Raw genomic sequence first — 25,479 nt, 5'->3', positions numbered from 1 at the left:
TGTGAAATGTGAATGTCAAAATGTTCACCATAAAATGTAATTATGCCAAAATGAATGGGTCACATTCTGAATTTCAAGCCAAAATTATTGTTGTGACAATCAACACGTCATTTTATAGCAAATTCCCTTTCGTTAGGAATAAATAAATAAATAAATAATGGAAAAAAACAACCTATGTTAATGTTGATTCTTTTTTAAAATATTATAATAATTTCTATTCGTATAAATTAACATGACGGTCCGTTATTTAAAAAAAAAAAAAAAAAAATTCACAAGGACTAATTCATATCTTATCAACTTACATGACTGTGTATTGATTATTAAATGTCCATAAGATAATAAAGCATAACACATAAACAAAAAAAAAAAAAAAGTAAAAAACCAATAATATGGAGGAGAAAGAACCACCACAACCTCAAAGGTGTAACCTTATCAGTTTTTTTTTTTTTTTTTTTTTTTGGAATCAAATAAGGAAATTTCATTAAACAAATTGTAACAAATCCATTATCAGTTATTCGGCCAAAAAACAAAGAAAAGTAACCTCATCAATTATATCCACATAGTAATGAAATTAATGCCTATGGTTGTTTGAAATTTAGAAGTTCTTTCCCTATCTATATACATAATATACCAAAAAAAAAAAAAAAAAAAAAAAACGAAAATTTTGTTACTTGGCCTCCAAAAACATACCTTTTATTGTTATTAATTTTTTGCTAAGACACCTCCAAAAACACGATTGTCAGTATATTATTATATTAGCGTATATTTTAAGTCCAAGTTATAACTGTTCTCTCAATTATTCTCCTTCTCTACCAACACTTGAACCTTTGATCTTGATGATGTGGAACTAACCACACTTAACCATCATGACCAAAGAGGGTTGGTGTTATAACTCTGACTTAGACCAAGTAAATATGTATCTTAGTAATAATGTAAATTGTGAATTCTGATATCATATTTGATTAAAATTCTCATTTTGTAGCCTAGAAATTATTCAAGAGGAGGGACCCAGAGATGCCGTGGATGGACTCCGCAAACCCACATAGTGTTTGGAGCAAGAAATTCCAGTCAGCCAAACACACCCCCTAATCAAAAATCCTGGATGAGACTGACGAGAAGAGAAACAAACTCATTGGTTTAGAGCTTCGTGTTCACCGTCTTTTTGCAGACCCAAAATTCTGACATGGATGATAGATAGTATGCTCACCGGCCACCCCCTTCTTATATAATATTAATCCGCATGTCCGAATGTCCATGGCAAACTAAATGTTACTTTGATGTTCATTTTTCGCTTCTGGTTTTAGGGTTTTCCTCCTTCACTAGCCGCAGAACTCCTGGTATGCCTCTGCTTGTGCTGAAATCTTCATCCATGGTAGATTCTGTTATGTGGGTCTTATTCAATTTATTGACTTTCTTTTTGGGGTCAACTAGTTTCGCTTTCTTGTTCAACACATTTCATATTTTTATGCCATTGCTTTCGATTGTTGGATTTTTTTATTTTTATTTTTTTTCTCCCCGTTACGAAATTTGGGGTTTTTATAATATGGTCTTCGTAACACACTGTAAGACATATTGCTCTGTGATGTTTGTTTTGTGTTAGAAATGACAATGTAAAGATTAAATGATGGTTTATGGATTTCATGAACATGGGTTTTTCAGTTTTTGTTGTCTTGGGATTATCGGGTTTGGGTTCTATAGATTACCCAATATTGATAAGAGTTTCACTGCCATAACAACATGATCCTTCCTAACGGTAGTTTTCACTTCTATAACTAGTTCTAGGTACTTCTATTGCATTTATACCACTCAATTATATGGAGCTGTGAAGTTGTGCCCGGGGTCTTACAAAAAAAATGGTCTTGCATGTTGATGATTGTTTAGTGATACCAAAGCATGTGACCATCTATATTTTTTGTCTGCAGATGGTATGACTGCCTTGTTTAACTTGGAGATAATTTAATTTGATTTCCCCTCCAACCTTTAGCTCTATATTTATAAAATTAATGGCCCGGAAGGGTAGTCAACAAAAGAATGGAATAGACCGCCATACATCAAACCACAAAAAGAGGAGCTCAGATTCAGGATGTGCACAGCCCAATGTAAGGCAGCATGAAAAAGATAGTGAGGTGAAGGTTTTTCCTGGAGAGGAACTTCCCAATGGTAACCAGCCAAGCAGTCCTCTTGCAAGGAGTGCAAGTAAAACAAATTATGCAGGAGATGACAACAAAAGCAAGCAAGACTCTGCAAAGTTTGTGAAGAAAGAAAAGCAAGGGATGGATGGAATAGAAGAACCAGAGCAGCCAATGCCTTTAGAAAGTGATTCAGGAGATCTCAATGGCATTTCTGAAGCTTCAAGTGTAAGAGAAGATACTGGAACATCACCTCAGAGTGATCAAAGCCGGAAGAATAGTAAAAGCAGAGTACATCGCTCATTGAATAAACTGGATATTCAAAATATGATGGAAAGATTGGAGTTCTCAGATAATGTAGTTGTGAGAAATCTGAAGACATCGACGCTATCCATCTTGAAAGCAGCTAATGAATGGCTGGAGAGGCATAGACCCTTTTTCATTTCTATAAGAACAAATGTGCAGAATGCTCATGTTTATTTTAAAACAAAGATTGAGCAGGCATATCCCGTTGTTTTGAAATGGCTTATGCAGTTTGGCAGTCTTGTGCTTCTTCTATTGATGGTTTGGTTAGACTGTAGTGTTAGGGGCATTGATTCCTTTCTACGCATGGGGACAACGTCATTCTTCTCAGTTATATGGTGCAGCACTCTTTCTGTAATTGCAATGGTTGGGGTGTTCAAACTTCTTATTGTTTTGGTATGCCTTGCTTTTCCATTTCATATTGCCTGTAAATTATACATATCAGAACGCTTTGATACTTGAACTGTGAACACATTTACTATTATTACACCTATGTTTTCGTATAATTTTTGAAAATCAGATACACAATTTTGTAGGTCTCTTTATTCATGAGGAGTTTGCGTTTAGTGTGAAATTGCTGATTCCAAATATTGTCAATTATATGTTCTCATACCAGTTTTAATGACCAGGCCTTAGCTGCTATAATTGGAGCTTTTGTTGGGTTCACTCTTGCAATTCTGGTAGTTGCCATTTCTGGAAGTCTTTTCTTGTGGCTTTATGGAAGTTTTTGGACAACATTGCTTGTCATCTTCCTTGGAGGTGTTAGTTTTACCTTTTACGAATGCTAATCAACAGTTTGTTTATGCATAGTTCTTCATCAGCGCTTACTGAGGCTTAACATTCGTTATTTCAGGGTCGGCATTTGCATCCAGTCACGAACGTGTTGCACTTTTTATCACTACCATATACTCTGTCTACTGTGCTTGGACATATGTTGGATGGCTTGGTTTGCTCGTTGGTTTCAATCTATCGTTTATCTCAAGTGATATTCTGATATACTTCCTAAAGAATAACATAAATCAGAACAGAAGACCCAACGGATCTCCTCAGCAAGCAACTGGAATGCAAGGTCAACAAGGGTTCTTCTACAGTGAGCAGGTGCATGCTTCATCCACTGAAACTGGCTCTGGCATTTCTGTTGATCGTAGCCCTGGAATACCTTCAACCACTGGGGTTGATTCTGAGATAACTTCTGAAGATGAAGTTGTTCGTTTGTTAAACTGTACTGATCACTATTCGGTGTTGGGATTGTCTCGGTATGAGGATGTGGATGTTACTTTACTGAAGCGGGAATATAGGAAAAAGGTGTGAATTTCTCTAATATGTTATGTTACTCACTTTGAAGTTTAACTGTTAATCTCAAACTGCCTTTATGTGGTGTGATCTATTTTGAAATTTATATATGTAATGTCTAGTGATTTCCTGGAGCTTCTAAGAGATTGCTTTACAAATTTACAATAAGGTATTTTATTTGATAACTTACAGTTTATGAAGTGCTAAACTATTTAGTTTGTTTCAGGCAATGTTGGTTCATCCTGATAAAAATATGGGAAATGAAAAGGCTGCAGAAGCTTTTAAGAAACTTCAAAATGCATATGAGGTAATTCTTTAATTTCCTTTTGGATACATATCTTTCCTTTTAACTGCTTCCATTCTGAATGTTTGTTAACCTTTTGTTTTATTCATTCTAGGTTTTACTTGATTCATTGAAGCGGAAAGCATATGATGATGAATTGAGGAGAGAGGAACTACTTAATATATTCCGTAGGTTCCAAAGTTCTTCACAACAGGTATGATTGTGATTTTATACCCCTTCTTTTGAGGCACCTTTGATGTATTGAATTGAGCACAGAACATTGGAACTTGGAACTTATGAGAATCTTGCTAATATTTAGGAGAAATTAATTACAGGAAATTATTACCATTGAAAATGAATCTTGGTTCCAAGTTAATATATGGTTCTTATGCTTGCAAATAAGTAAATGAATGAACTTGTCCTTACTTTGCATGGTACAACACTGATGCACATGCCACAAAATTAGAGGCGATGCTTCTGAAATGAGTATGTAATTGATGGACAGAAAAAGGAGCTAGTATGTTCAAACAGTAAAACTGATACACATTCCACCTAAGCCTACAAAATCTTCTATAACTGATGTCTTCTCCTACGTAGAAATCAAGATGCTTACTTCTAGCAATTCTCCTTCAGTATTGGATGCCCTCTTAAGCTTTATATGTAAATAATCTAGAATGGAGCACATGGAATCTTTGCCTCTGGATTTGCACGCTCAGAGGCTGATGGTGAGGATCCATTTGGGGATTCAAGGAGAATAGCTTGCAAGAAGTGCGGCAATTTTCATATGTGGGTACTCACCAGGAAATCAAAATCTCGAGCGAGATGGTGCCAGGTTTTCCATTTCAACCCTACACCTATGCATTTTTTCCAAGTTTTCACTTTGGTTGCATTATATGGAAGTTGGCAGAAGTTATTATAATTTATTTTCAGCTTTCTATAATTATTTCTCTGCTTTTTGTAAAGAGAAGATTATTTAGCCTGCATTCATAGTTTGTTTTTGGAATTTCCCTTTCTTAAGGATTGCAAAGATTTTCATCAAGCAAAAGATGGTGATGGATGGGTCGAACAATCTTCTCAACCCTTCTTATTTGGATTATTGCAGAAGGTATATAGGATGATAAAAAGTTAAAGAGCCTGTTTATTTACTTTATTGGTAGTCATCTGCTCCCATTAGTTTGTTCTCTTCAGGCTTGAGCTAATATTCTTTTTCTATATGAGGGGGGTAAAAGAGCAAAATTGTCAGAAAGACAATGATCCATTATGACTATACTGTGCAAAAGTTTTTTTTTTTTTTTTTTTTTTTTACGAGCAAGATATGATTATGCTTCTTTCTTGTAATATTTTACATGCAGGTGGAAGCTCCCCGTGTGTTTGTTTGTGCAGATAGCAAGATATATGATGCTACTGAATGGTATATATGTCAGGTAACTCAGTATTGTATAGTCCTCCTAATTTCTTTATCTACTTCTTCCTCTGTAAGATGATAAGGAATCTTTTTTGCCTGTTGATCATGAGATTAAAGAGTTCCATTTATCAGAGGTAACGTCTGGTTCTAGGAATCGAGTGTTGTAATGCTGAATTCTTGTTGCAGGGAATGAGATGTCCACCCAACACTCACAAGCCAAGTTTTCATGTGAATACGAGTATGACATCAAAGCATAACACTGGAAAGGGGTCAAGTTCAGGACAAAGAGGGAGTCGGATGCCAGCATCCAATATGGAAGAGTGCATGACAGAGGAAGAATTCTTTGAGTGGTTACAGAATGCGGTGCAAGCAGGCATGTTTGACAATAGTGGCGCCTCCACTGCAAGCCCATCTGCAAAACCCGGAAACACTACAAAGAGCGGAGGAAGCAGCAATAATAACAGTGGCAGCAAAAGAAAGAAGAAGGGAAAGAAAGCATGGTGAACATTTAAAGTGTTAGTGGGAGTCGATAAACTTCTATAGTGGCCTGGTTTCTTTCCAAAAGTAAGGCCCGAGGAAAGTTAGTTTGACCACATCAAGATTGTTTGCTGGAATGAATGGTATAATCCCCTTCAGCCTGCATTCTACAGAGTTTGTATAGCATTTCGTCATCCTTAACCATCATAATCATCATCTTCTTCTGCTTCTCTTTAGATTTTGTTTCTCATTCAAGTTTAAAGTTAGACCATTATATACCGACTTAATATAGATTGAAGGCAAGTTATGGCACGCATTTTTCTTGGTTGGTTGGAATATCCAACGAAAATCCTCTCCTATAATATCCAAGAAAATGGGCAAAGAAAAAATAAAAATATAATGTCCAAGATGGTATTACAAACATTTGTTCAAATCATTTGATAGATGGATTGTATAAATTTTAATCAGGCCGGTTCTTAAAACGATTGATGAGATTTGATGACTTTCCCTCCCTTAAAGGCCCAAAAAAAAAAGGACATAGAAATTGGCATTTGCAATTTTTGTCTTCCTAATGCAGGTGGATCGACAAGCATTCTGCATCCCCACCCAAAATACTCGATGAACAAATAAAAAATAACACAGCAAATAACAAGAAACCCTCCATCAAAAAATAAATAAATAAATAGAGTAACAAGAAACCCCCAAGATAAAATAAAATAAATGAAGAGCCATCAAGATCCTATATTTGATGTACGACAAACCCAAAAGGGAACATCTGATTGGTCCAAAATTATCTCACTCAAACAGCGGCAATGCACCCAATTGTTACCTCTTATTAAAATATTACCCCAATATACCAAAATATTACAATTCCAACACCTCGTCAGCAGATATTAGATATCATATCTTGCTGTCTTCGAAAGCTTTGTGAAAATGGAGGCACTCCTACACTCTTGCTCTGCAGCTCATTTAACTGCAAAAGCCTCAAAATTGGAGAGTAGCAATAGTTCTTCTGGAAATCGAAACCCATGCTTGGTATTAGCAAATGGGTATTCTTCTACATGGCCGTTGACCACTCAGAAGCTCTCTGTTGGAAGCAGAAAGTCGGTGATTGTGGGGGCAAAGAAGAACAATAAGAAGGAAGACACTCATAGTTTCGTTGCAAAGCCAGATGAAGCTACTGGGCCTTTTCCTGAAGCTGTGCTGCTGAAAGAGGTGATTTATAAGCTTTTTATATGAATGTCCCATCTTCTTTATTTTCTGCTTCAATGGCTTTTCTCACTTTTTTTTTTTTATTATTATTATGGATTTTTTTTTTTTTTTGTCTATTTCTGCGTTACTTTTTAGCTTCTTAAAGACAAGAAATTACTATCTTTTAGTGTTTCAGATTAACCATGATTGAAAGTTAGGAAATTGGAGCTTCGTATATGTGGAAATTTTGGGTTTTGAGGATTGGAATCGTCTCTCTCTTTGCTTTCTTCTTAGTTGTTTACTCTTTGATTCTGTTATGTTTTGGCTGTAATTATCATGTTATTATGTTTTTTTTTTTTTTTTAATTTGAAAAATAAAACAAAGTTGGGCAAACTAAGATTTGGGATGCTTGTTTTTTTCATATATAATATGTTACTTTGAGGAATCTAATTGAGGTCGACTTAAAATGTGATTTTGTATTGCTTTTTCCAGAAGAAAGTTCAGGAAGATGGTAAGCTTCTTCCTGAGTTTGCTGATGCAGAAGAAGGTCAGTGATTGTGGTTCAAATTTGTTCTAGTTTTTATTGTTTTGATATAGGAGCTGTGCTAAATCATTGGTGTTTGTAATTGTACAGAAAATGTCTATGAATTTCTGAAGCTTCAGCTGCAAAGCGATTTGAACGTGGAACGAAGTAAGTATATGCTTCATACTCGTTATTACTTATTAATAGTTTGGATTAAACTTATGCAAACTAGCCTCCTTTGTTTTAAATGGTAAAGCAATTGTCTTTTGTGATTTGCAGAAAATGTGAAAGTTTGTAGTAAAAAAGTTATAAGTTCTTAACCTTTTCTTAGGTAGAAGCTTGGTCATTCATCTTTTGATTTGTTAATTTCCATCTTGCTACAGTGCGTCATTATGAGGTGGTGTATTTAATTCACGAGAAGCACGCAGAGGAAGTTGGGAGTGTGAATGAGAAAGTTCAAGGTTACCATTCTTTCCAATTCTATTTGTTGTATCTTGGTACCATATTATGGTATAAAGTATGCCAGAATTTTGGCGTTGCTTAAAATCCTCACTTTGTATCTTTTTTGATCAATGATACTATCTTTTACTATTATCAATGGACTGTGTATTCCACATTGAAGAATGTTATGAATATTCATTAAACTGAGTTCTTAGTCAAATCTGAATCTGAAGTGGTGTTAGAAAAGTTCTGTGGTTTACGTTGGATTTCCAGATAGTGTTGATGAATATATGCTTATTACTTTTAATTAATACATATAATTTTTGCTGATAATTATTATGTGTTGCAGATTTTCTAAGGGAGAAACGGGGCAAGATATGGAGAATGAGTGACTGGGGCATGCGTAGACTAGCATACAAGATACAGAAAGCAAAGAATGCGCACTATATATTGATGAACTTTGAGATAGAAGCAAAATGGATTAATGATTTTAAAAGCATGTTGGATAAAGATGAAAGAGTAATCCGGCATCTTGTAATAAAGAGGGATGAGGCTATTACAGAGGATTGCCCTCCTCCTCCTGAGTTTCACACCCTGCGCTCAGGTATGGATGATGATGATGATGATGAAGAGGAAGACGATTATGATGATGAATATGATATTGAAGATTGGGATGAAGATGAAGATGGCGATGGTGATTTGGATGGCTATGAAGATGGTACTGAAGATGATAGTATTATTCTCAAAAGTGAGGAAGATGAAGATAAGAATAATAACATAACGAAGCTAAGTAAGACAGGAGACAGAAAATTGAGAGTTGAGAAAGTAGGTAGATAGTTTTTTGTTGGTCTTACAAGATATTGAAAACTGGTATGTAATAGCTTTTCTTTTCTTTTCTATTTTTTTTTAAAATTTTTTTGGGTCAATAGGTATGTAATAGCTTATAGAAGTTTGTTTTAGTTGTTTAAAGTAATATTATTGCATAGTCTAGCTCCCAATATCATCCTAAGCCAAAAGGGAAATGGACTATTCCTATAAACCATCAAATATGATGTCCTATCTGAGAATCCATGGTAATGTTATTTTGCCTGTGGTTATTTCAGAGATTGCACTAGGAAAATGGAGGTGAGAAACTTTCATAGGAAAATTGATGAGAGAGCCATGGTTTCTTAAAGGGGCCAAAGTTGAGAGGAGTTGTTTTATGTGGAAATCTTAAAAGCTTATAAGCTTAGAAGTAAGGTTTCTTGGGGCCCACGAGTTTTGGGTGATAAACGGCATATAAAACTAGGAGTCGCTCAAAGTAGACAGAATTATGAAATGGATTCATTCAGAAAAATTTTTGGTAATAGCTTTATCAGCAACTCTAGGTAGGGGAAAAGAACAAAACGTGAAGAGATCCATACCTTTTAAAAAGGAGATTGGAATTTTTGAAAACGCCAATCCACTAAAACTTTCTGTTTTGCATACACAAATTATCAAAAGAATCGAAAGATAGTCTCTTTCAGGCTATTTATTTAACCCCTTGGCTCATGATCATCCCAAAGTGATTCCTGATTTGCCCAAACCAAAAAAGTGTGACAGAAAGATTGTAATAGAAGTAATAGAAAACAAAAAACGATGCTTTTTCGAATTTTGATTCGTTTCTTGAATATTTATGACTTACACAATTATACTCGAAGCTTATAGACATGGCTGGCTCAAGGTTACATGAGGCCTTAGGCAAGAAAGGAAGATAGGACCTTACAGGAATTTTTTTTAAATTTTTTTATAAAGTTTATTTTTATACTCAATGATGTTTCAATGTTTAACACTAATATTTATAAAAACAATCATACACTCAAGATATTATAAAATATGTAAGTAAAAATGAAAATCCCATTTCAAAAGTTGAGTGAAGAAATAAAAGACTTTAATGTAATACACTAAATTTCTAAATTTACTTTGAATATAATGTTTTTTAAAAGAAAAGAAAAAAAAAAAACTTTTGAGTATAATGAAGTTTTTTGGATTTTTGAGTATTTGTGAGTGTTACATCAAAAGTGAAAGAGACGCCAATTTTTTTTTTTTAGAAGAAAATATATATTCTTAATTATGGAAGGAAAAATTGAAAAATTCATTAAAGGTAATTAACAACTATTTGCCTAAATTAGGTTGGTCAAACCATTAATGCATTTGTTGCGATTTTATTTTTTCAAGACTTGTTGAAATGGATTTGCCGATTTATCACCTATAAATCTATTTCAATTCATATAAATATTGATCCTATCAATAAATATTAAAAAATATCAAAATAAATTGATATTAGGCAAACTCACATAAATATTATATTTTTAATTTTTTTATTTTAAAATAATTCTGATGGTCATTTATGAACCTTTCAATTAGGGGCATTGGTTTGATACATATATATATATATATATATATATATATATATATATATATATATATATATATAATTAGGGGGCTTAATGATTTGGAGCCAGGCCTGCTTACAGATTAAAAAGGTTTTTCAGTTTTTCAGAACTGGCTTTGATAAAGAACGTTATATGCATTGAAGTGTGACAGATAACCACTTCACATTGAAGTGAGCTTGGTACACAAATTATGTTAAAATAAAAAAGTTGTAGCACCTTAATTGTGCTTTATTTCTTGATTACTTATGGCTTACGGTTTCTAGTTTACGTTTGCAGCTCAAAGTCTTTCAGATCATAACAGACAAATATATGTCTATCAGTCTATATATATATATATATATATATATATATGCATATAATTTTTTTGCAACATAAAAAAGGAAAACGTCCTCTTTAATTATGTGTAGCTGCCCTCCTAATTCACCTCTTGAATAGGGAAGTATTGAGTTGGTGAAGACACAAGTGGCAGTCTGAGTTTGACAGAGCACCTTCCCATTTGCCACGTGGAACTGCTCATGCAAAATAGCAGGATCCAAATATCATATAAAGAGACAAGCACTACTAAGCATCCTATGAGAAACACCTTAATTACCTCAGCAGCATAGAAAATGATGGTCAAGTCCACAGGCACCACCGCCATTTTTGCTCTCCTAATTATCCTCCTCTTCCTTCCAAACTCTTATTCCTTCAATATACTCAGAGATTTCGCCATAAAAGTTCCAGAATCAGATGTTGATCTTCTAGAATTCCCTCTGAATTTGGAGTTCCTGGAAGCTGAATTCTTCTTGTATGGCTCTTTGGGTTATGGTTTGGACAAAGTTGCTCCAAATCTAACCAAAGGAGGTCCACCACCCATTGGTGGAAAATTTGCCAATCTTGATCATTTCACCAGGGATATCATCCTTCAATTTGCTTTGCAAGAAGTTGGGCACTTGAGGTTTTCTAATTCTATCTTCTACTTTTCATTTATTTGAATTTTTATGACACAGTCTGAGATTTTTCATATGGATGTATGTATGTATAATACAGGGCTATTCAAAGCACAGTGAAAGGATTCCCAAGGCCACTGTTGGATATAAGTGCAACATCATTTGCAAAAGTGATAGATTCTGCATTAGGAAGAAAACTGAATCCTCCTTTTGATCCTTACTCTAATAGCCTCAACTACCTCCTTGCTTCCTATTTAGTTCCATACGTAGGACTCACCGGCTATGTTGGAGCAAATCCTAAACTCCGAGGTTCTGCTTCCAAAAGGGTAAATCATATCAGCTTCAAAAATCACGCATTATTAATGAACAAAAAAAGATAGGAAAAATATAATATAACATCTCTTTGTTTTATATGTTTTTTCATATAAACCCCAAAACTTTTGTGGAAATTACAGAAACACTTCTAAACTTTACTATTTTTACAATTTCACCCGTTTGTTAAAAAAAAAAAAAAAAAAAAAAAAGGATCATGGACAAAATAAGTCTGATGTTTTGCATTTATTCTTCTTTGCAAACTTCAGCTGGTAGCAGGACTTTTAGGAGTAGAATCAGGCCAAGATGCTGTTATCAGAGCACTGCTATATGAGCATGCATTGGAGAGAGTAGAGCCTTATGGAATAACAGTGGCTGAGTTTACAGATCAAATTTCAAAGCTGAGAGATAAGCTTGGACGTGATGGTGTCAAAGATGAAGGGCTTGTGGTTCCACCTGTAAGAGGAGCTGAGGGGAAAATCTCTGGAAATGTGCTTGCAGGAGACAAGAACTCATTAGCTTTTGATAGGACTCCTGAGCAGATACTTAGAATTGTGTATGGAAGTGGTAATGAACATATTCCTGGAGGTTTCTATCCAAAGGGAGCTAATGGTCGCATTGCCAGATCCCATTTACACAATGCCTAAAAGCTTATATATCCTAGTAGTAGATATATGCCAAAAAGTTTCTGTATTTCAATCCAAATAATTATCATGATCTAAATTCCAAGTTTATGATACCCAAAGATGACAAAAGAACATGAAAATAGAGACTGAAAATGTGACAATGTTATTAAACTCTCATATAAATTATGTTAGAAACTGACCAATGCCGCTAATAAAAATTCTTAAAGAAAGGAACGGTCTCTTGTGGTTTTTTATTTTTTATTTTTTATTTTTTAACATTAAATGCTCAATATACATGGTTAGGTTTTTACGTTTTCCCAAAAAAAAAAAAAAATGTATAGTATTTATAGAGGCTTTTAAAATCTTTTAGATCTTTTTTTCATTCATTATATCTTTTAAATATCTTAACAAATTTAAAATGATATTTAATTTAAAATGATACTCAAAACAAATTTATTCATTTAGCAACTTGACACATAAGAAAAAAATTAACTAATTAAAATTTATCAATACCAATCATTTAAGCATAGTTATACATATACCATTTTTTCCCTTACAATTCACTTTCATCTTTTACTCTCATAAATCACATACAACATTGATTAAAAAAAAAATGGAGAAAATTATGATTTTAATACATTAGCAAATATGATTTTGTATTCGCAACAAATTCATTACAAATTATTTAAAGCTCCTTAAGACAAAAGAAAATATTTTGGTTTTGTTAGGAGTTAACCAAAATAAATTGAAAATAAAAGAAAAATAACCTTAATTTCTGTCTCAGTTACAGCAAACTAATTACTAAATATTTTTATAAACTGGTCTAAGGTTATAGATATTCCTTTCTTTTTTTTTTTCTCCAAATTGCTCTCACTTTCTTTTTAAATCACTACCTTTCCTTTCCCTTCCTTTCCTTGTAATTTCTGAAATATCCCCATTGATAAATTTGTAATCCTGCTTACCTATAAATGCAATATCTGTGCCATTGTTAAATCTTAAAATCATTAATATGGGAAAAAAAGAAATTAAGATCTATAATATTGGAAAATTATTGGTTGTGTTAGTCATTTGAGGAAAGTGAGAGTAATGTATTAATAAATGAATGATCCATTGGACAAGGATTCTTCCTCATGATATATGCATTTTTTAGTTGGAAAACCTATGTCGTGGCATATTCATGTTGCTACTCTGAATTTAAAGCAAAATATACGTAACAATTCTAATTCAAATTTTGCGCAAAATCCTGAATAATAATAAAGCTGCCATGACTTTATGTCCTTCCTCTATTCATACTCTGAATTGGGCTCTTTTTATCACATCATGCACTGACTCATCAGGACATTTTCTAATGGTAATTGAATGTGGATTATCTGGTTTAAGCATAAATTGCTTAACTTTGATTTCCTTAATAGCTTTTATAAGTTATATAAGTTTTTGTCTGTCTTTGATTTTATGCTTGAATTATCTTTTTTGGAGGATTTATTCCTTTTTTTTATGATATATGATTTGATAAATAGAAAACTAATAATAACTGAAATATTGATATATGTTTTGACTTAATATTAGTACTATCAAACTTAAAATATATGAAATTAACCACTGGCTTGAACCAATACAAGGTCAAAATAAGTAGAATTTCCACTTAGATATGGAAACTCTGTGACTAGAATGAAAGATTGGGATTTGTATTTTACTCCAAAGAGAAGAGTTTTAATGATAAAATTCCCGAGTTTTTACACTGTAATTTTTTATGACTAGAATGCAAGAAATCAATATTACAGATTATTAAGGCTTATTAAGCACAAGGTCAAAATAGAAACTTATAATTGTACTTTATTTTAATTCTTCATTTTAGATGATTTGTATCTTACTCCAAAAAGAAGAGTTTTAATGATAAAATTCACGAGTTTTTACACTGTAATGTTTATGACTAGAATGCAAGAAATCAATATTACAGATTATTAAGACTTATTAAGCATGCACAAGGTCAAAATAGAAATTATAATTGTATTTTATTTTAATTCTTCATTTTAGATCTCTATTTAGGTATGGTGTTACATAAATTCCAATATTTTTATATCCTATTTTGCATTTCTTAGGAATAAGAATGCCACCTATGATTAAGATTTGAGCTTGCTGCTGTAAGCAATATTAGGAAACATGGTGGATTAAAATTCCTTATTTAGCAAATTTAATGCCATTACTAATTCTCATTTTTTGCCATCCAATTACCGTCTTGGTTTAACAGAAAATTCAATGCCATTGCTAATTCCTCATTGTGGATACGGATCTTCCTTTCTGGCTTTCCTTTAATATAGACAAATTCAAAATAAAATCGTTGGTTGACCTTTTATTTTTTGTCATTAAATAATACCCAGTACACATTTTCATGACTCAAACACTGTGTATATAATTGGACAACCATCGAGGAGAACTTCATCAGTACCATGGCAAAGTCGAGTTATTTTACCACTAGCACCACCATTGTTGCTTTACTAATTATCCTTCTTCCAAAATCTTATTCTCAAATTGCAAAATCTGATCATGATCTTTTAGAATTCCCTTTGAATTTAGAGTATCTTGAAGCTGAATTCTTTCTGTATGGCTCTTTGGGTGTTGGCTTGGATCACGTTGCACCAAATCTAACCAAAGGAGGTCCAACACCCATTGGTGGTCAATTGGCCACTCTCGACTCCGTTACCAGGGATGTTATCTTGCAATTTGCATTGCAGGAAGTTGGACATTTAAGGTCTTTGTCTTTTATTAATAATTTTCTTTCAAATATATATTGGTTCATATAAATTTTTTTATCCTAACTAGTATGTTTATTATTAAATACATGCAGGGCTATTCAAAGTGTGGTTGAAGGATTCCCAAGGCCATTGTTGAATCTCAGTGCAGCAACATTTGCAAGTGTCATAGATTCTGCATTTGGGATAAAGTTGGATCCACCTTTTAATCCTTATTCCAGTACTATCAACTACCTTATTGCATCTTACCTGGTTCCTTATGTTGGACTCACTGGCTACGTAGGAGCAAATGCGAAACTCGAAGGTGCCACTTCCAGGCGGGTAAGCTTCAAATTTTTGAAAACCAACTATTTCAGTATTGAATTGAACAACTCTATAAAATCTGCTATTCAACTTTTCCATTATGTCTTTGCTATGTTTATAGCTCGTTGCAGGTCTTCTGGGAGTTGAATCAGGCCAAGATGCAGTCATTCGAGCTTTGCTGTATGAGCGTGCTCACCAGATAGTAGAGCCATATGGAACTGCAGTGTTTGAGTTCACAAATAAGATTTCAGCTCTAAGAAATAAGCTTGGAGGTGAAGGTGTGAAAGATGAAGGCCTTTTGATTCCTCCTGCTGAAGGTGCTGAGGGAAGTATCACAGGCAATGTGCTCGCCGGAGATCCGAACTCAGTTGCTTATGAAAGGACCCCAGAGGAGATACTTAGAATTGTATATGGAAGTGGAAGTGAAAAAGTCCCTGGAGGTTTTCATCCTAATGGAGGTGATGGCAATATTGCTAAATCTTATCTGCATAAATGAGTGCTCCAATTGAGTACTTGAGCTGTTGCGGTTTTATATTATACCATGCATGTTTAAGAGTGTATCTCCTAGCCTATACTTATCAATAAGAATTCTCTAAACGATATTTTTATTTTCTTGGTTATGGCTAAATGAATTTCTAAGAAGTATATTCTCATTAATTATCAAAAGGTCTGAGCAATATTGTGGCATGAAAGAAAATAAATCCAAGTATACCAAATACAATCCAACTCAAGCTCTTAAGCTACATGCAATGCAAGCAGTACTATTGTAGTAGAGAGGGCATAATATCTGCTGATTTGTGATTAAGAAAATCTCCATCTTCTTGGACTAAATGCCCAATCTCCAACACATATAAATTGAAAAACAAAAAGAATTTAGTTTGAATTTATTTAAATGTAAAACCCCTCTATAAATTACTATCCCTGTAAAAAGTTGAACATATTCTGTCAAATATGAGCATCAGCCAACTAGTTGATATTCTCCAAGAACAACCAAGTTCTCCATGAGTCTCATTTTCAAAGATATTATCACAGATTCAAAATGTAAACTGGTCTTCAGTGTTAAAAGAAACACTGGTATGTGTTATCCCAAGTGGCAATGTTGATTATCTGAGTCCAAATGAGATTGAACGTATCTTAATTGTGAGTTTATCTAGATATATATATATATATATATATATAAACAAGCTGTTGTTCCAGCAAAACAAATTAAAGACTAGAAGGTGGATAACGGATAAAACAAACAAACCAGTCATGAAACATCCAAGCTATAGCTCCAATAAGCTTTGGTTACAAAAATTTGTGACAAGGTCATTGTGGTCATTGTAAATGATGTTGGACCAAAATTCTGTGACGAAAATTTTATTGTATGACAGTTAAAACCTTCTCTTACATGAGCTAATTGGACGTATATTCTGTGTTTTAAGTTTAAAATAATAAAGTTTGATGTCCTTATTAGACTTTATACCTTATACCAATGGATTCCTTAACCAAGGACTTCCTCATTTTCATAATATATTTTATATATATATGTATGTATGTAAGTATATATGGATGTTTTGTTTAAGTTCAAAATTGTAGAATTTGATTTCCTTATCAGACGTAACACCTTATAATGCAATATTACATGCGTTTGTATTTAACTTTTACGTTTTTATATATAAAAAAGAAAAAATTACACTTGAATTATATTTCCTGTAGGTTTTACATGTTAAATATTTTGATATTCTAAATAGAAAACTTTGAAATCAATTATAGTTTGTAATATGCTCCGGCTTAAGATTAGTTGTAACACACATTTTCGGGCATTTCATTTGTCCATTTACCCCAACATTAGGACTTTCCAAATAATAACAGACTTAGGAAAGTTAGCTACCGGCTTAAACCAATATAAGATCATAAAATTGAGAAGTTGCACTTGGAAAATGTGCCTTGAAACATGGATTTGATTGTCTTTGTATTAGAGTATAAGAATTAGAGGTATTGAAATCCAACCAAATCCAGCTTTCCTGAGTTGTAGCCTATCTCTACCCATCATGATACATTGAATTGAGACTCTTTGTTTACTGTAAACTTACTGTAATACTTAGTGTCGTGTTTTAATGGCTAGGATGGGAGAGGTGGATTAGGCACCTTATTCCAAAAATAGAGTTATGATTATGAAATTCTTAGAACATCATAAGAATTATAAGTTTCCAAAGTAGAAACGTATAATTCTACTTTATCTGTATTCTCAATTTGACATCTCTATTAATTAGGTATGTTCGTAGATGAATTTCATATTTCAATATCCCATTTTGCATCTATTTATGATGGAATAAGAATGCCACATAAAATGCCACATAACATTGATGATTAACTTACCAATTCTCTTATTTCTCTGCCACCCAAATACTGTCTTGGTTCAAACCAACAGTTTGGATGAGGATTCTCCCTTCTGGATTTCCTTCATGTATACATTCCAACAGAATGTTGTTGGATGATTTTTTTTTAATTTTTAGTCATTAAATAATACTTATCTACAATTTAATGAGTCAGACAGTATATGTATTTAAGCGGTTAATCATTAAAGGCCAAAGGGAACTGCATCACCATCAAAGAAAACCGAAATAAAGTTGAATTGTTTTACCACTAGCACCACAACCATTGTTGCTTTACTGATCATCCTCCTTAATCTTATTCTCAAGTCTCAAAATCTGATATTGTTCTTTTAGAATTCCCTCTCAATTTAGAGTATCTTGAAGCTGAATTCTTTTTGTATGGCTCTTTGGGTGTTGTGGCATTTCAGTGTACCATGCATGTTTAAACTGCATGTCCTAGCCTATATGTATTAATAAGAAATCTCTAAATGACAGATTGATTTTGTGGTCGTGTCTAAATGAATAGTTAACAAGTATAAAAGTTATTGCTCGAATAAAAAAGGCTCAACCAGTATCATGAAATAAGTACGTCAAATATAAAGTAAAAATTGCACTATGGTAGAAGTATTAACTTTTCAAATAAAATGACAAGGAACACAAAAATGGAATGAAGCAGTATAATATTGTCATTGTATTCATTTCAAAAAATGTTATCATACAACCAATGAACATGCCAAAAAGCTAGTTATAGGAGAAATATTACAACAACAAAAATACAAGGATCCCTTTAGTTGCAATGTCGTGTATTATCTCAGACAGCATCTCTGGAAATCATTTCATATCAGCTCTGATCTGATTCATGATCTTAACCAACATCCAAGGAAAACCAAGCACTACTAAAGAGGGTATAATCATTGTTTTTGGGTCAAGCAAAATACCATCTTCAGGTTGACCATAAAAAGAATTACCATCTTCAGGGGTCCCAAGTTCCCGTCTGAAAAATTGTAAGGTCACAACAGATGACAGGACTGTAATGCTGTAGCATCTCCTATTATTTATCCCAAGAATATGTGCCAATACAGCAGCTCTGTTTCAAATTAAAAATTGACGGAATCCAGATATATATATATATATATTTGTATGTAAACAGGTATATAAATTCCTAGCCATGCATCTGGAGAAAGAAAGTGAAAGCAGTTCCTGCCTGCCTCCCTCTCCTAACTAAGAAGCAAGAAGGACATCTCAGCAAACATATTTGGTCAAGTGAGCATCAAGCAACAAGTTGATCTTCCACAAGAACAACCAAATATGAAAATTATCCGTTGCCAATGATATCATCCACAATATAGATTGGCCCCATATGACCTAAAGTGTTAAAGAAACACCGGACTAACACATTCCACGTGGCAGTGTTGGGCCAGATTCCTTCACTAATCATCTTATGTAGATAAACAACGGCTTCATCTAAACCTTTCCAATTACAGAGTCCCCACAAAAGACTGGTATAAGTTATTATATCTGGATGCCAGTTCTTTGATGCCCCAATTCTTTCTGAAAATTCAATTGCAGTTTCTATCCTTCCCAGTTTACAGTAGGCATAAATAACCAAGTTATATGTGATGGCATCAGGATTTGCTCCTCCTATAAGCATTTTCCCAACTAGCTGCATAGCCTTCTCAGGTAAACCAGCATGACAGAGTCCATGTAAAATTGTATTATAAGTCACCAAATTTAATTCCATCTCTTTATTATTTATCTCCCTAACAAGCCCAAAAGCTTCTCTGTACCTGTTCACCTTAAAGAGACCATACAATAACTCGTTATATGATGTGGTGTTAGGCAAACACCCAAATCTCCCCATCTCATCAAGTACCTTTAGTGCTGAGTCTACTTTTCCATTGCTGCATAATCCTTTGATAAAGGTGTTGAATGTAACTGTATTTGGAGGACAGCCTTCGGTGGACATTTTCTCGATTAGACGGTAAGCTTGGTTAAACAGGGTATTCCTACAAAGAACATCCACCATGCAAGTATATGCGACAACATTAGGACGACAACCATTGGTCATCATATTGTTCCATGTCTCAGATGCACCAAAAAGGTTACCAGCTTTTGCAAAGCCATCAATTAGAGTGCTGTAAATAGCTACATTTGGAGAGCATCCATTTTTCTCCATTTGATAGTAAACAGATAAAGCTTCATCCATATTCCCATTAGAGCAAAGACCGTGTATTAGAGTGCTATACACAACTATATTCGGCTTGATTCCTTCATGAACCATTTGGTTCCACAAATAAACAGCTTCATGCAAACTCCCTTCACGAAAACAACCCTTTATCAATGAACTAAAGGTGTGAACATTAGGACTGCATCCTCTCTTAAACATTTGTGCCAAAACTGCAAGAGACATGTTGACATAGCCCATATCAGAAAGAGAACTTATAATCGCCGAATAAGTAATAACATTAGGATCAATTCCCTTATCCATCATTGCAACGCACAATTCAAAAGCCTCCTTAACCTTATATTCTTTACACAACCCATTTATCAAAGCGTTATAAACTGGCACGATGGGTTCAAATCTAATAGCAAGCTCTCTAGCTTCCTCTACTCTACCAAGCTTGCACATAGAAGATATAATAGTCGTGTAGCTCACCTCATCAGGCGAGCAACCCTTCTTAGACATTTCCTGAAGCAATTTGTGGGCACCATCTACTCTGTTATTCTTACATAGCGCATTCAGAAGAATATTATAGGTGAACAAATTCGGTTCCAACCCATCTTTCTTCATATTAACATACAACGGATTAATCATCTGAAATTTGTACTCACTAAGTAAAGCATCCAGGAGGTGATTGTAAATCTTCACCGTTGGATTGCAACCAAATTCTCCAATTCTATAAAACATTTTCAGCGCTTGCTCGGCCGACCCAAATCGCCTATAGGAATTGATCAAGCTGATAAACAAATCTTCGGAGCAGCTGATTCCTTCCAACTTCATTTGCTGCATTAGATATTGCATTCCATCGATTTCACATTCCCAACCAAGCTTCTCGATCATGGTTTTGTACGTTAAAGGGGTGTGCTTGAAAGCTTTGGAATTGGCAATGGACTTGAAGAATTCCAATGCGGAAGTGATATTGCGCTCTTGCTTTAATCTCCTGACAACGTCGGATTCTTTAAAGAGGGCTTGATGGGGTTCTGATTTTGATGGTTTATCAGTGAAATTGGGAATTGGGTTTGTGCTGAGCACGAAGGGAACTGAAGGTTTTTGTACTTTGAGCAGCAACGAACATCCTTCTTTCAAATACATTATGCATTCCAAAGCTCAAAGTTCAGAACATAAAGAGCTAAAACCCTATTTTTTTCCAGCTAAAACGGCATTAAAAATTCGATCTTTATATTCAAGAAATTTCAAATTTGTGACAAGGAACGAAGAAGAAGGCGACATACATGGGCACTCATATTCGACTGAGGGCATAATTGTCTTTTCGTAAATTCTGGTGATTATTGTTATTTTCAAGAAATTGGGGATAATTATGAAAATATGTGAAACCTTGTGGGAGGAATTTGGAAATAAATGCAGAGAAGAAAGGCTTTGTAGTTTGTAGGCTTCTACAAACCGAAACAAAGACAGCCAATTTCAGTGGGAGAGCAGAGTCGCGGTTCTTCGTCTCCGGCTCGTTATTCATCGTACGGAACCTGTTCTCTGTAGGTTTTTCGTTTCCATAGCACCATGAATTATGCCTTTTCGTTGTTCGTTGTGTATGTTTTTTTCCCATGAATTTTGTCACTTTTGTGTTGGATCGGTACCCGCTTATAGATCTAAACGACCAGTCCCAGTTCGAATTTGACATTGAATTAAGAATTTATATCTTCGTTTTTCAGAGTTTCTGTTTATGTGTTGTATGGTTTTTTCCCGATGTGGGATTCTAAATTTGATGACTTTGGTTTTGCCGGCTCGTTTTGAAGCTTGGATTTTGAAGCTAGTTTGGCTTTTTTATTGATGTTATAGAAACATTAAGATTAGTTTAGTATAAATCCCGGTTAATTTCTTTCTTTTTGGATGTGGCTTTGGCGATTACTTCAATGCTTAATTGATGAATGACCCACTTAAAGGCGCTTTGTTCCCCAATTGGCCTTCCCACTTCATTAGTGGCCATGGATGGGCATTGAAGTTTTCATATGCTCCATTCAAATAGCTTGTCTTAGGCATACGTAATTTAGTTGATAATTGCTGCTTTGGTAGTAAAATCTTGGGGGTTCAGTTATATGAGAATAATAATGTTCAAAACGAGCTTCTTTTCGGAGTTGGGATTATTCAAGATTAGTAGAATTATCCTCTGGTAGAACTTTCAGGTCCAGAAACAGTACGGGATTTAGGATAACTAGGACTAGGAGTTCCATGCATTGTGTTGTTGAAGTTTTCTGTAAATTTGTTGATCAATGCATTCGTTCATTTGACTTTACTTTTTCCTTTTATTTTGTCAAGGTATCGGATCATGTGCCCTGTTGAACTTTTAGTTTATAATATAGTTTAGAATTTTCCTATAAAGAATTGACTGTACAAAAATCCAAATGGGTCATTCATTTGTTATGTCTTCCTTCCAGCAAAGAAACACTGAAAGTATGGCTGGACATAATGACTCAAATGCATCTGAGAAGAAATCAAATGAAGCTACAAATGATTTACCCACCTTCAATGCTGAGAATATGCAAAGTAACATGAAGATCATATATTACAGGTTTGTTTTTGACACCCTTATATGCCTTGAACTACACTACTAATCATTTTTGAGGTTAGATGTGATACGAACCTAGAGCGACTTACCTCTAAACCCATAACAAAAATTGATTTTGAGGTGCTTTTGGTCATGTCCTCATAAAGAGGAAATATTAAACATGAGGATTTTCTTTTTCTTGTGCAGCCGAACATTCATGTCCATTATTGGTGGGGTCATTGCTGGGATTTTGGGATTCACAAGCTTGACTGGATTCATCTTTTATTTTCTTGTTATGGCGATTACTTCGGTTGGACTCACAGCCAAGGCAGGGTTTTCCATCCATTCATACTTCAGTTCCTGGAACCAGATCGTGCTTGATGGTTTTCTGGGTGGGCTTATGGTATGTTATGTTATTCAATGGTTCTTTCTCGTCAGTTTCATTTATGGTTGAAGAGATCAAAACCTCTAAAGTACTTGCTCATCATAACACTATCAATACTTCTCTTTCTTGATATCCCTTTTGCTTAATTTTTCTTTCATTTTTTTTTTTAAATTTTTTTTATATGGACTAATAAAGTATTTTCCTTTTTGCAGTCATTCGTGCTGTTCTGGACGTATCCTTTTCATTAATTTGTATTCACAGCAGTTATAACAGATTATTTAGTCTGATATAGAGTATAGAATTTCTGATTTTCTTCTCAGTATCTTCCTTAGGAGCCTTTACTCTGTTTTGTCTATAATTTTCTCCTCAGTTATTTACTGAAAGCATGCTCAACTGATCCTTTCTAAATTGAGATATATATTTTATCTTACATTTTGGTTCGATGTTCTTTAACATAAAAATAGATTTGCTTACGACATCGTACATATATTCTGAGATGTTATCTGCTTATGGATGGAAGGAAAGATCAAGTGGCGATCTGGTGTATCAGGAATGGAATCAAATCTGTCACACTGCTTGCTGGAATGTAAGTGTTTTGTCTTTTTAACCAGACTCTGGGAATTGCTTTTGTACCATTACGGATCCATAGATACAAGTTTGTTTGGAGGAAACTTTATGCTTATTAACACTCTTAGGGAACTTTCATTTAGTTGAATTTTCATGAAGTTGGTTTGATGTTTTGCTTTTCCCTCCATTGACGAAGTATTTTATCAATCAGGTTAAAAATTTATGAGAATCTTTTTTGAATCTTGTTTACCTCCTTTGAGGCAGAGTTGAGAGTAACACTATCAACTTATATAAGAACTTCCTTCTACTATAGCCCTTTACATGAACTGCGAATGCAACTTGTTATTTTACACATTCTCTGAAAATTTGTTGATTTGTTCCACGTTAATTTGTCGTGTGTAGTGGATATGAGATGATTAGAAGGGGTCGAATTGCAATTTTGATATAGTTTACGGATATCTGTCAATATCCCAAAGAAAAATATATGAAAATTATTATTGTTATTATTTTTTACAGTAATTGCCCCTTTCATCCGAATTCGTGAATTCATGAATTTTCAATCATAAAAGTGAATAGCTTACCAACTGAGCTAATTCCACTTGACAAACTATTTTCCATTAATTAATACTGTTTCGATGAGTGTTCTTTACAATACTTTATATTTCCTCTTAATGTTAGCATTCGTTTCATGAAGAGATATGTAAGTAGAATGTGAGATTTATTGCCACTTGGCTAGGTTGGGAAAATATAGATAAGACTAATTTCTTTCTCTTTTTCTAGCAAAAAAAATCCATTTTTATTATGCTGGAATTATATATATAATTTACATATACACATATTTGGTAAATGTTGGAATTATATATTTGGTTAATTTCCTTTATGGAAAAAGGAAAAAAAATCTTATAGCGTTAGCATGTAGAATTGATTGATGATTGATGATCACTGGAAAATAGCATTTTACTTCACAAAAATCAAAATAATTAAGCCAAAGATTTTTATATCTCACCCGCATAAATACAACATAATATGTGTTTTACATGCTTAATGAACACACATACATACATACCTATATTTATGGATAAGACTTTCCCTTACTTTATGCACTGTTAATAATTAAACAAAAAAATTAACTTCTTGCCAAATATCTGGAGAAAATAATTAATAAAAATGACATAATAGAAAACAGCCCGTTTGATATGTAATCTCAGATGCCAATTCGTGTATCTCTAATAAAAAGATTTATAAAAGAATTAATTCAATTAAAAGAGGTTAAAGCTATAAGTTACAAGCATGACACAATTACCAACCAAAAAAGAATAAATAAAATAAACCAAATTGAATTCGATTCGTGGAATAGTTGCCCATTGATTCTGATGCGAGGACCAAAGGTGCATTAGGAAGAACCCAGTTAGGTCTGCAACCATATCTGTGGCTTAAATGGTCAATATTGAGTTCAATGTAAGGCTTTAGAGATTTTTCTTCCAAGTCGTAAATAAACTCCTACTTCACCAACATGACGAAGATATCGAGTTTCATTCAAAAATCAACTGGATACCAATGACTTTTTATGTACAATGACTTTTGTTTCCATTCTGGAATATAATCTCGAGCACATAAAGTGATATGGATTGGTGTTTTGCTACCTAAAAATAGAGCTTTTGACCCCGATACGGATTGGTGCTTTGCTACCCAAAAATAAAGTTTGACCCCTCAAAAGTTTCCACTTTTTATCATCTGTTGGCAGAATAATCTATAGCTCGTACACATCAAATTCATCTTTGTAATCTGCATGATCATCATTGTATTGATGAACACTAGAAATCCAAAACACAGAAAATGTCGCCCAATGATTCCACCAAGTACAATCTGGCTACCTTTGGCCAAGTCATAGGCCCTTTAATTGTTGTAACTTTCTCAGGAAAATCATGGTGATAATTATAATCCCAAACTTCAACTAAGCCTTCTACGGGAATTCTAAAGAAATTGAAATGCAGCAACACATAGAGCATATTATTGTGGTATATACTACATCAGAGTGAAATCCCTTGCTAAGGAGAGTCCATGAATTAT

General features: G+C 33.8%; 6 protein-coding genes across 8 annotated transcripts; 5 read left to right on the top strand and 1 right to left on the bottom strand.

Moving 5' to 3' along the window:
• Positions 1 to 990: 990 nt before the first annotated feature.
• LOC107405311 (uncharacterized) lies at positions 991 to 6,202 on the top strand. 2 transcript variants are annotated; one of them, XM_016012345.4, is made up of 10 exons: positions 991 to 1,337; positions 1,923 to 2,828; positions 3,062 to 3,191; positions 3,286 to 3,737; positions 3,952 to 4,032; positions 4,124 to 4,222; positions 4,682 to 4,840; positions 5,027 to 5,113; positions 5,361 to 5,432; positions 5,600 to 6,202. In XM_016012345.4, exons 2-10 carry the CDS (start codon positions 2,004 to 2,006, stop codon positions 5,915 to 5,917), a joined length of 2,223 nt encoding a protein of 740 aa, XP_015867831.3. In that variant the 5' UTR covers positions 991 to 1,337; positions 1,923 to 2,003; the 3' UTR covers positions 5,918 to 6,202. The 2 variants fall into 2 exon arrangements, with proteins under 2 accessions (XP_015867831.3, XP_015867832.3); XM_016012346.4 differs by having other exon boundaries at positions 992 to 1,372.
• A 559-nt stretch (positions 6,203 to 6,761) lies between these two features.
• Positions 6,762 to 9,030, top strand: LOC107405296 (protein REGULATOR OF FATTY ACID COMPOSITION 3, chloroplastic). Its single transcript, XM_016012326.4, has 5 exons — positions 6,762 to 7,105; positions 7,574 to 7,628; positions 7,716 to 7,772; positions 7,988 to 8,065; positions 8,395 to 9,030. The coding sequence occupies exons 1-5, from the start codon at positions 6,824 to 6,826 to the stop codon at positions 8,880 to 8,882; spliced, it is 960 nt and encodes a 319-aa protein (XP_015867812.3). The 5' UTR covers positions 6,762 to 6,823; the 3' UTR covers positions 8,883 to 9,030.
• A 1,986-nt stretch (positions 9,031 to 11,016) lies between these two features.
• Positions 11,017 to 12,432, top strand: LOC107405312 (desiccation-related protein PCC13-62). The gene is made up of 3 exons (XM_016012347.4): positions 11,017 to 11,396; positions 11,489 to 11,714; positions 11,970 to 12,432. The coding sequence occupies exons 1-3, from the start codon at positions 11,068 to 11,070 to the stop codon at positions 12,345 to 12,347; spliced, it is 933 nt and encodes a 310-aa protein (XP_015867833.3). The 5' UTR covers positions 11,017 to 11,067; the 3' UTR covers positions 12,348 to 12,432.
• A 2,329-nt stretch (positions 12,433 to 14,761) lies between these two features.
• On the top strand, positions 14,762 to 15,939 carry LOC107404797 (desiccation-related protein PCC13-62). Its single transcript, XM_016011793.3, has 3 exons — positions 14,762 to 15,075; positions 15,172 to 15,397; positions 15,501 to 15,939. The coding sequence occupies exons 1-3, from the start codon at positions 14,774 to 14,776 to the stop codon at positions 15,873 to 15,875; spliced, it is 903 nt and encodes a 300-aa protein (XP_015867279.3). The 5' UTR covers positions 14,762 to 14,773; the 3' UTR covers positions 15,876 to 15,939.
• Positions 15,940 to 18,399: 2,460 nt separating this feature from the next.
• LOC107405304 (pentatricopeptide repeat-containing protein At3g48810) lies at positions 18,400 to 21,169 on the bottom strand. The gene has a single exon (XM_016012334.4). The coding sequence runs from the start codon at positions 21,047 to 21,049 to the stop codon at positions 19,052 to 19,054; it is 1,998 nt and encodes a 665-aa protein (XP_015867820.3). The 5' UTR covers positions 21,050 to 21,169; the 3' UTR covers positions 18,400 to 19,051.
• Positions 21,170 to 21,296: 127 nt separating this feature from the next.
• Positions 21,297 to 23,662, top strand: LOC107405306 (uncharacterized). 2 transcript variants are annotated; one of them, XM_016012336.4, is made up of 5 exons: positions 21,297 to 21,447; positions 22,348 to 22,481; positions 22,665 to 22,860; positions 23,055 to 23,074; positions 23,307 to 23,662. In XM_016012336.4, the coding sequence occupies exons 2-5, from the start codon at positions 22,366 to 22,368 to the stop codon at positions 23,335 to 23,337; spliced, it is 363 nt and encodes a 120-aa protein (XP_015867822.2). In that variant the 5' UTR covers positions 21,297 to 21,447; positions 22,348 to 22,365; the 3' UTR covers positions 23,338 to 23,662. The 2 variants fall into 2 exon arrangements, with proteins under 2 accessions (XP_015867822.2, XP_015867823.2); XM_016012337.4 differs by having other exon boundaries at positions 21,305 to 21,429.
• The last annotated feature ends 1,817 nt before the right edge of the window (positions 23,663 to 25,479 follow it).

This window comes from Ziziphus jujuba, chromosome 11, assembly GCF_031755915.1.
Source record: "Ziziphus jujuba cultivar Dongzao chromosome 11, ASM3175591v1".
In the NCBI taxonomy this organism is placed as follows: domain Eukaryota; kingdom Viridiplantae; phylum Streptophyta; class Magnoliopsida; order Rosales; family Rhamnaceae; genus Ziziphus; species Ziziphus jujuba.
This window is presented reverse-complemented; position numbering and strand designations above follow the sequence as displayed.

Excerpts from the sequence above, each read along its gene's own strand:
- LOC107405311 (XM_016012345.4), top strand. The coding sequence starts at position 2,004 with ATGGCCCGGAAGGGTAGTCAACAAAAGAATGGAATAGACCGCCATACA. Across the intron at positions 3,738-3,951 it reads AGCGGGAATATAGGAAAAAG|GCAATGTTGGTTCATCCTGA; the intron begins GTGTGAATTTCT and ends AGTTTGTTTCAG. Across the intron at positions 4,033-4,123 it reads AACTTCAAAATGCATATGAG|GTTTTACTTGATTCATTGAA; the intron begins GTAATTCTTTAA and ends TATTCATTCTAG.
- LOC107405296 (XM_016012326.4), top strand. The coding sequence starts at position 6,824 with ATGGAGGCACTCCTACACTCTTGCTCTGCAGCTCATTTAACTGCAAAA. Across the intron at positions 7,106-7,573 it reads AAGCTGTGCTGCTGAAAGAG|AAGAAAGTTCAGGAAGATGG; the intron begins GTGATTTATAAG and ends TGCTTTTTCCAG. Across the intron at positions 7,773-7,987 it reads CGATTTGAACGTGGAACGAA|TGCGTCATTATGAGGTGGTG; the intron begins GTAAGTATATGC and ends ATCTTGCTACAG.
- LOC107405312 (XM_016012347.4), top strand. The coding sequence starts at position 11,068 with ATGATGGTCAAGTCCACAGGCACCACCGCCATTTTTGCTCTCCTAATT. Across the intron at positions 11,397-11,488 it reads CAAGAAGTTGGGCACTTGAG|GGCTATTCAAAGCACAGTGA; the intron begins GTTTTCTAATTC and ends TGTATAATACAG. Across the intron at positions 11,715-11,969 it reads GAGGTTCTGCTTCCAAAAGG|CTGGTAGCAGGACTTTTAGG; the intron begins GTAAATCATATC and ends TGCAAACTTCAG.
- LOC107404797 (XM_016011793.3), top strand. The coding sequence starts at position 14,774 with ATGGCAAAGTCGAGTTATTTTACCACTAGCACCACCATTGTTGCTTTA. Across the intron at positions 15,076-15,171 it reads CAGGAAGTTGGACATTTAAG|GGCTATTCAAAGTGTGGTTG; the intron begins GTCTTTGTCTTT and ends AAATACATGCAG. Across the intron at positions 15,398-15,500 it reads AAGGTGCCACTTCCAGGCGG|CTCGTTGCAGGTCTTCTGGG; the intron begins GTAAGCTTCAAA and ends CTATGTTTATAG.
- LOC107405304 (XM_016012334.4), bottom strand. The coding sequence starts at position 21,049 with ATGTATTTGAAAGAAGGATGTTCGTTGCTGCTCAAAGTACAAAAACCT.
- LOC107405306 (XM_016012336.4), top strand. The coding sequence starts at position 22,366 with ATGGCTGGACATAATGACTCAAATGCATCTGAGAAGAAATCAAATGAA. Across the intron at positions 22,482-22,664 it reads ATGAAGATCATATATTACAG|CCGAACATTCATGTCCATTA; the intron begins GTTTGTTTTTGA and ends TTTCTTGTGCAG. Across the intron at positions 22,861-23,054 it reads GTTTTCTGGGTGGGCTTATG|TCATTCGTGCTGTTCTGGAC; the intron begins GTATGTTATGTT and ends TCCTTTTTGCAG.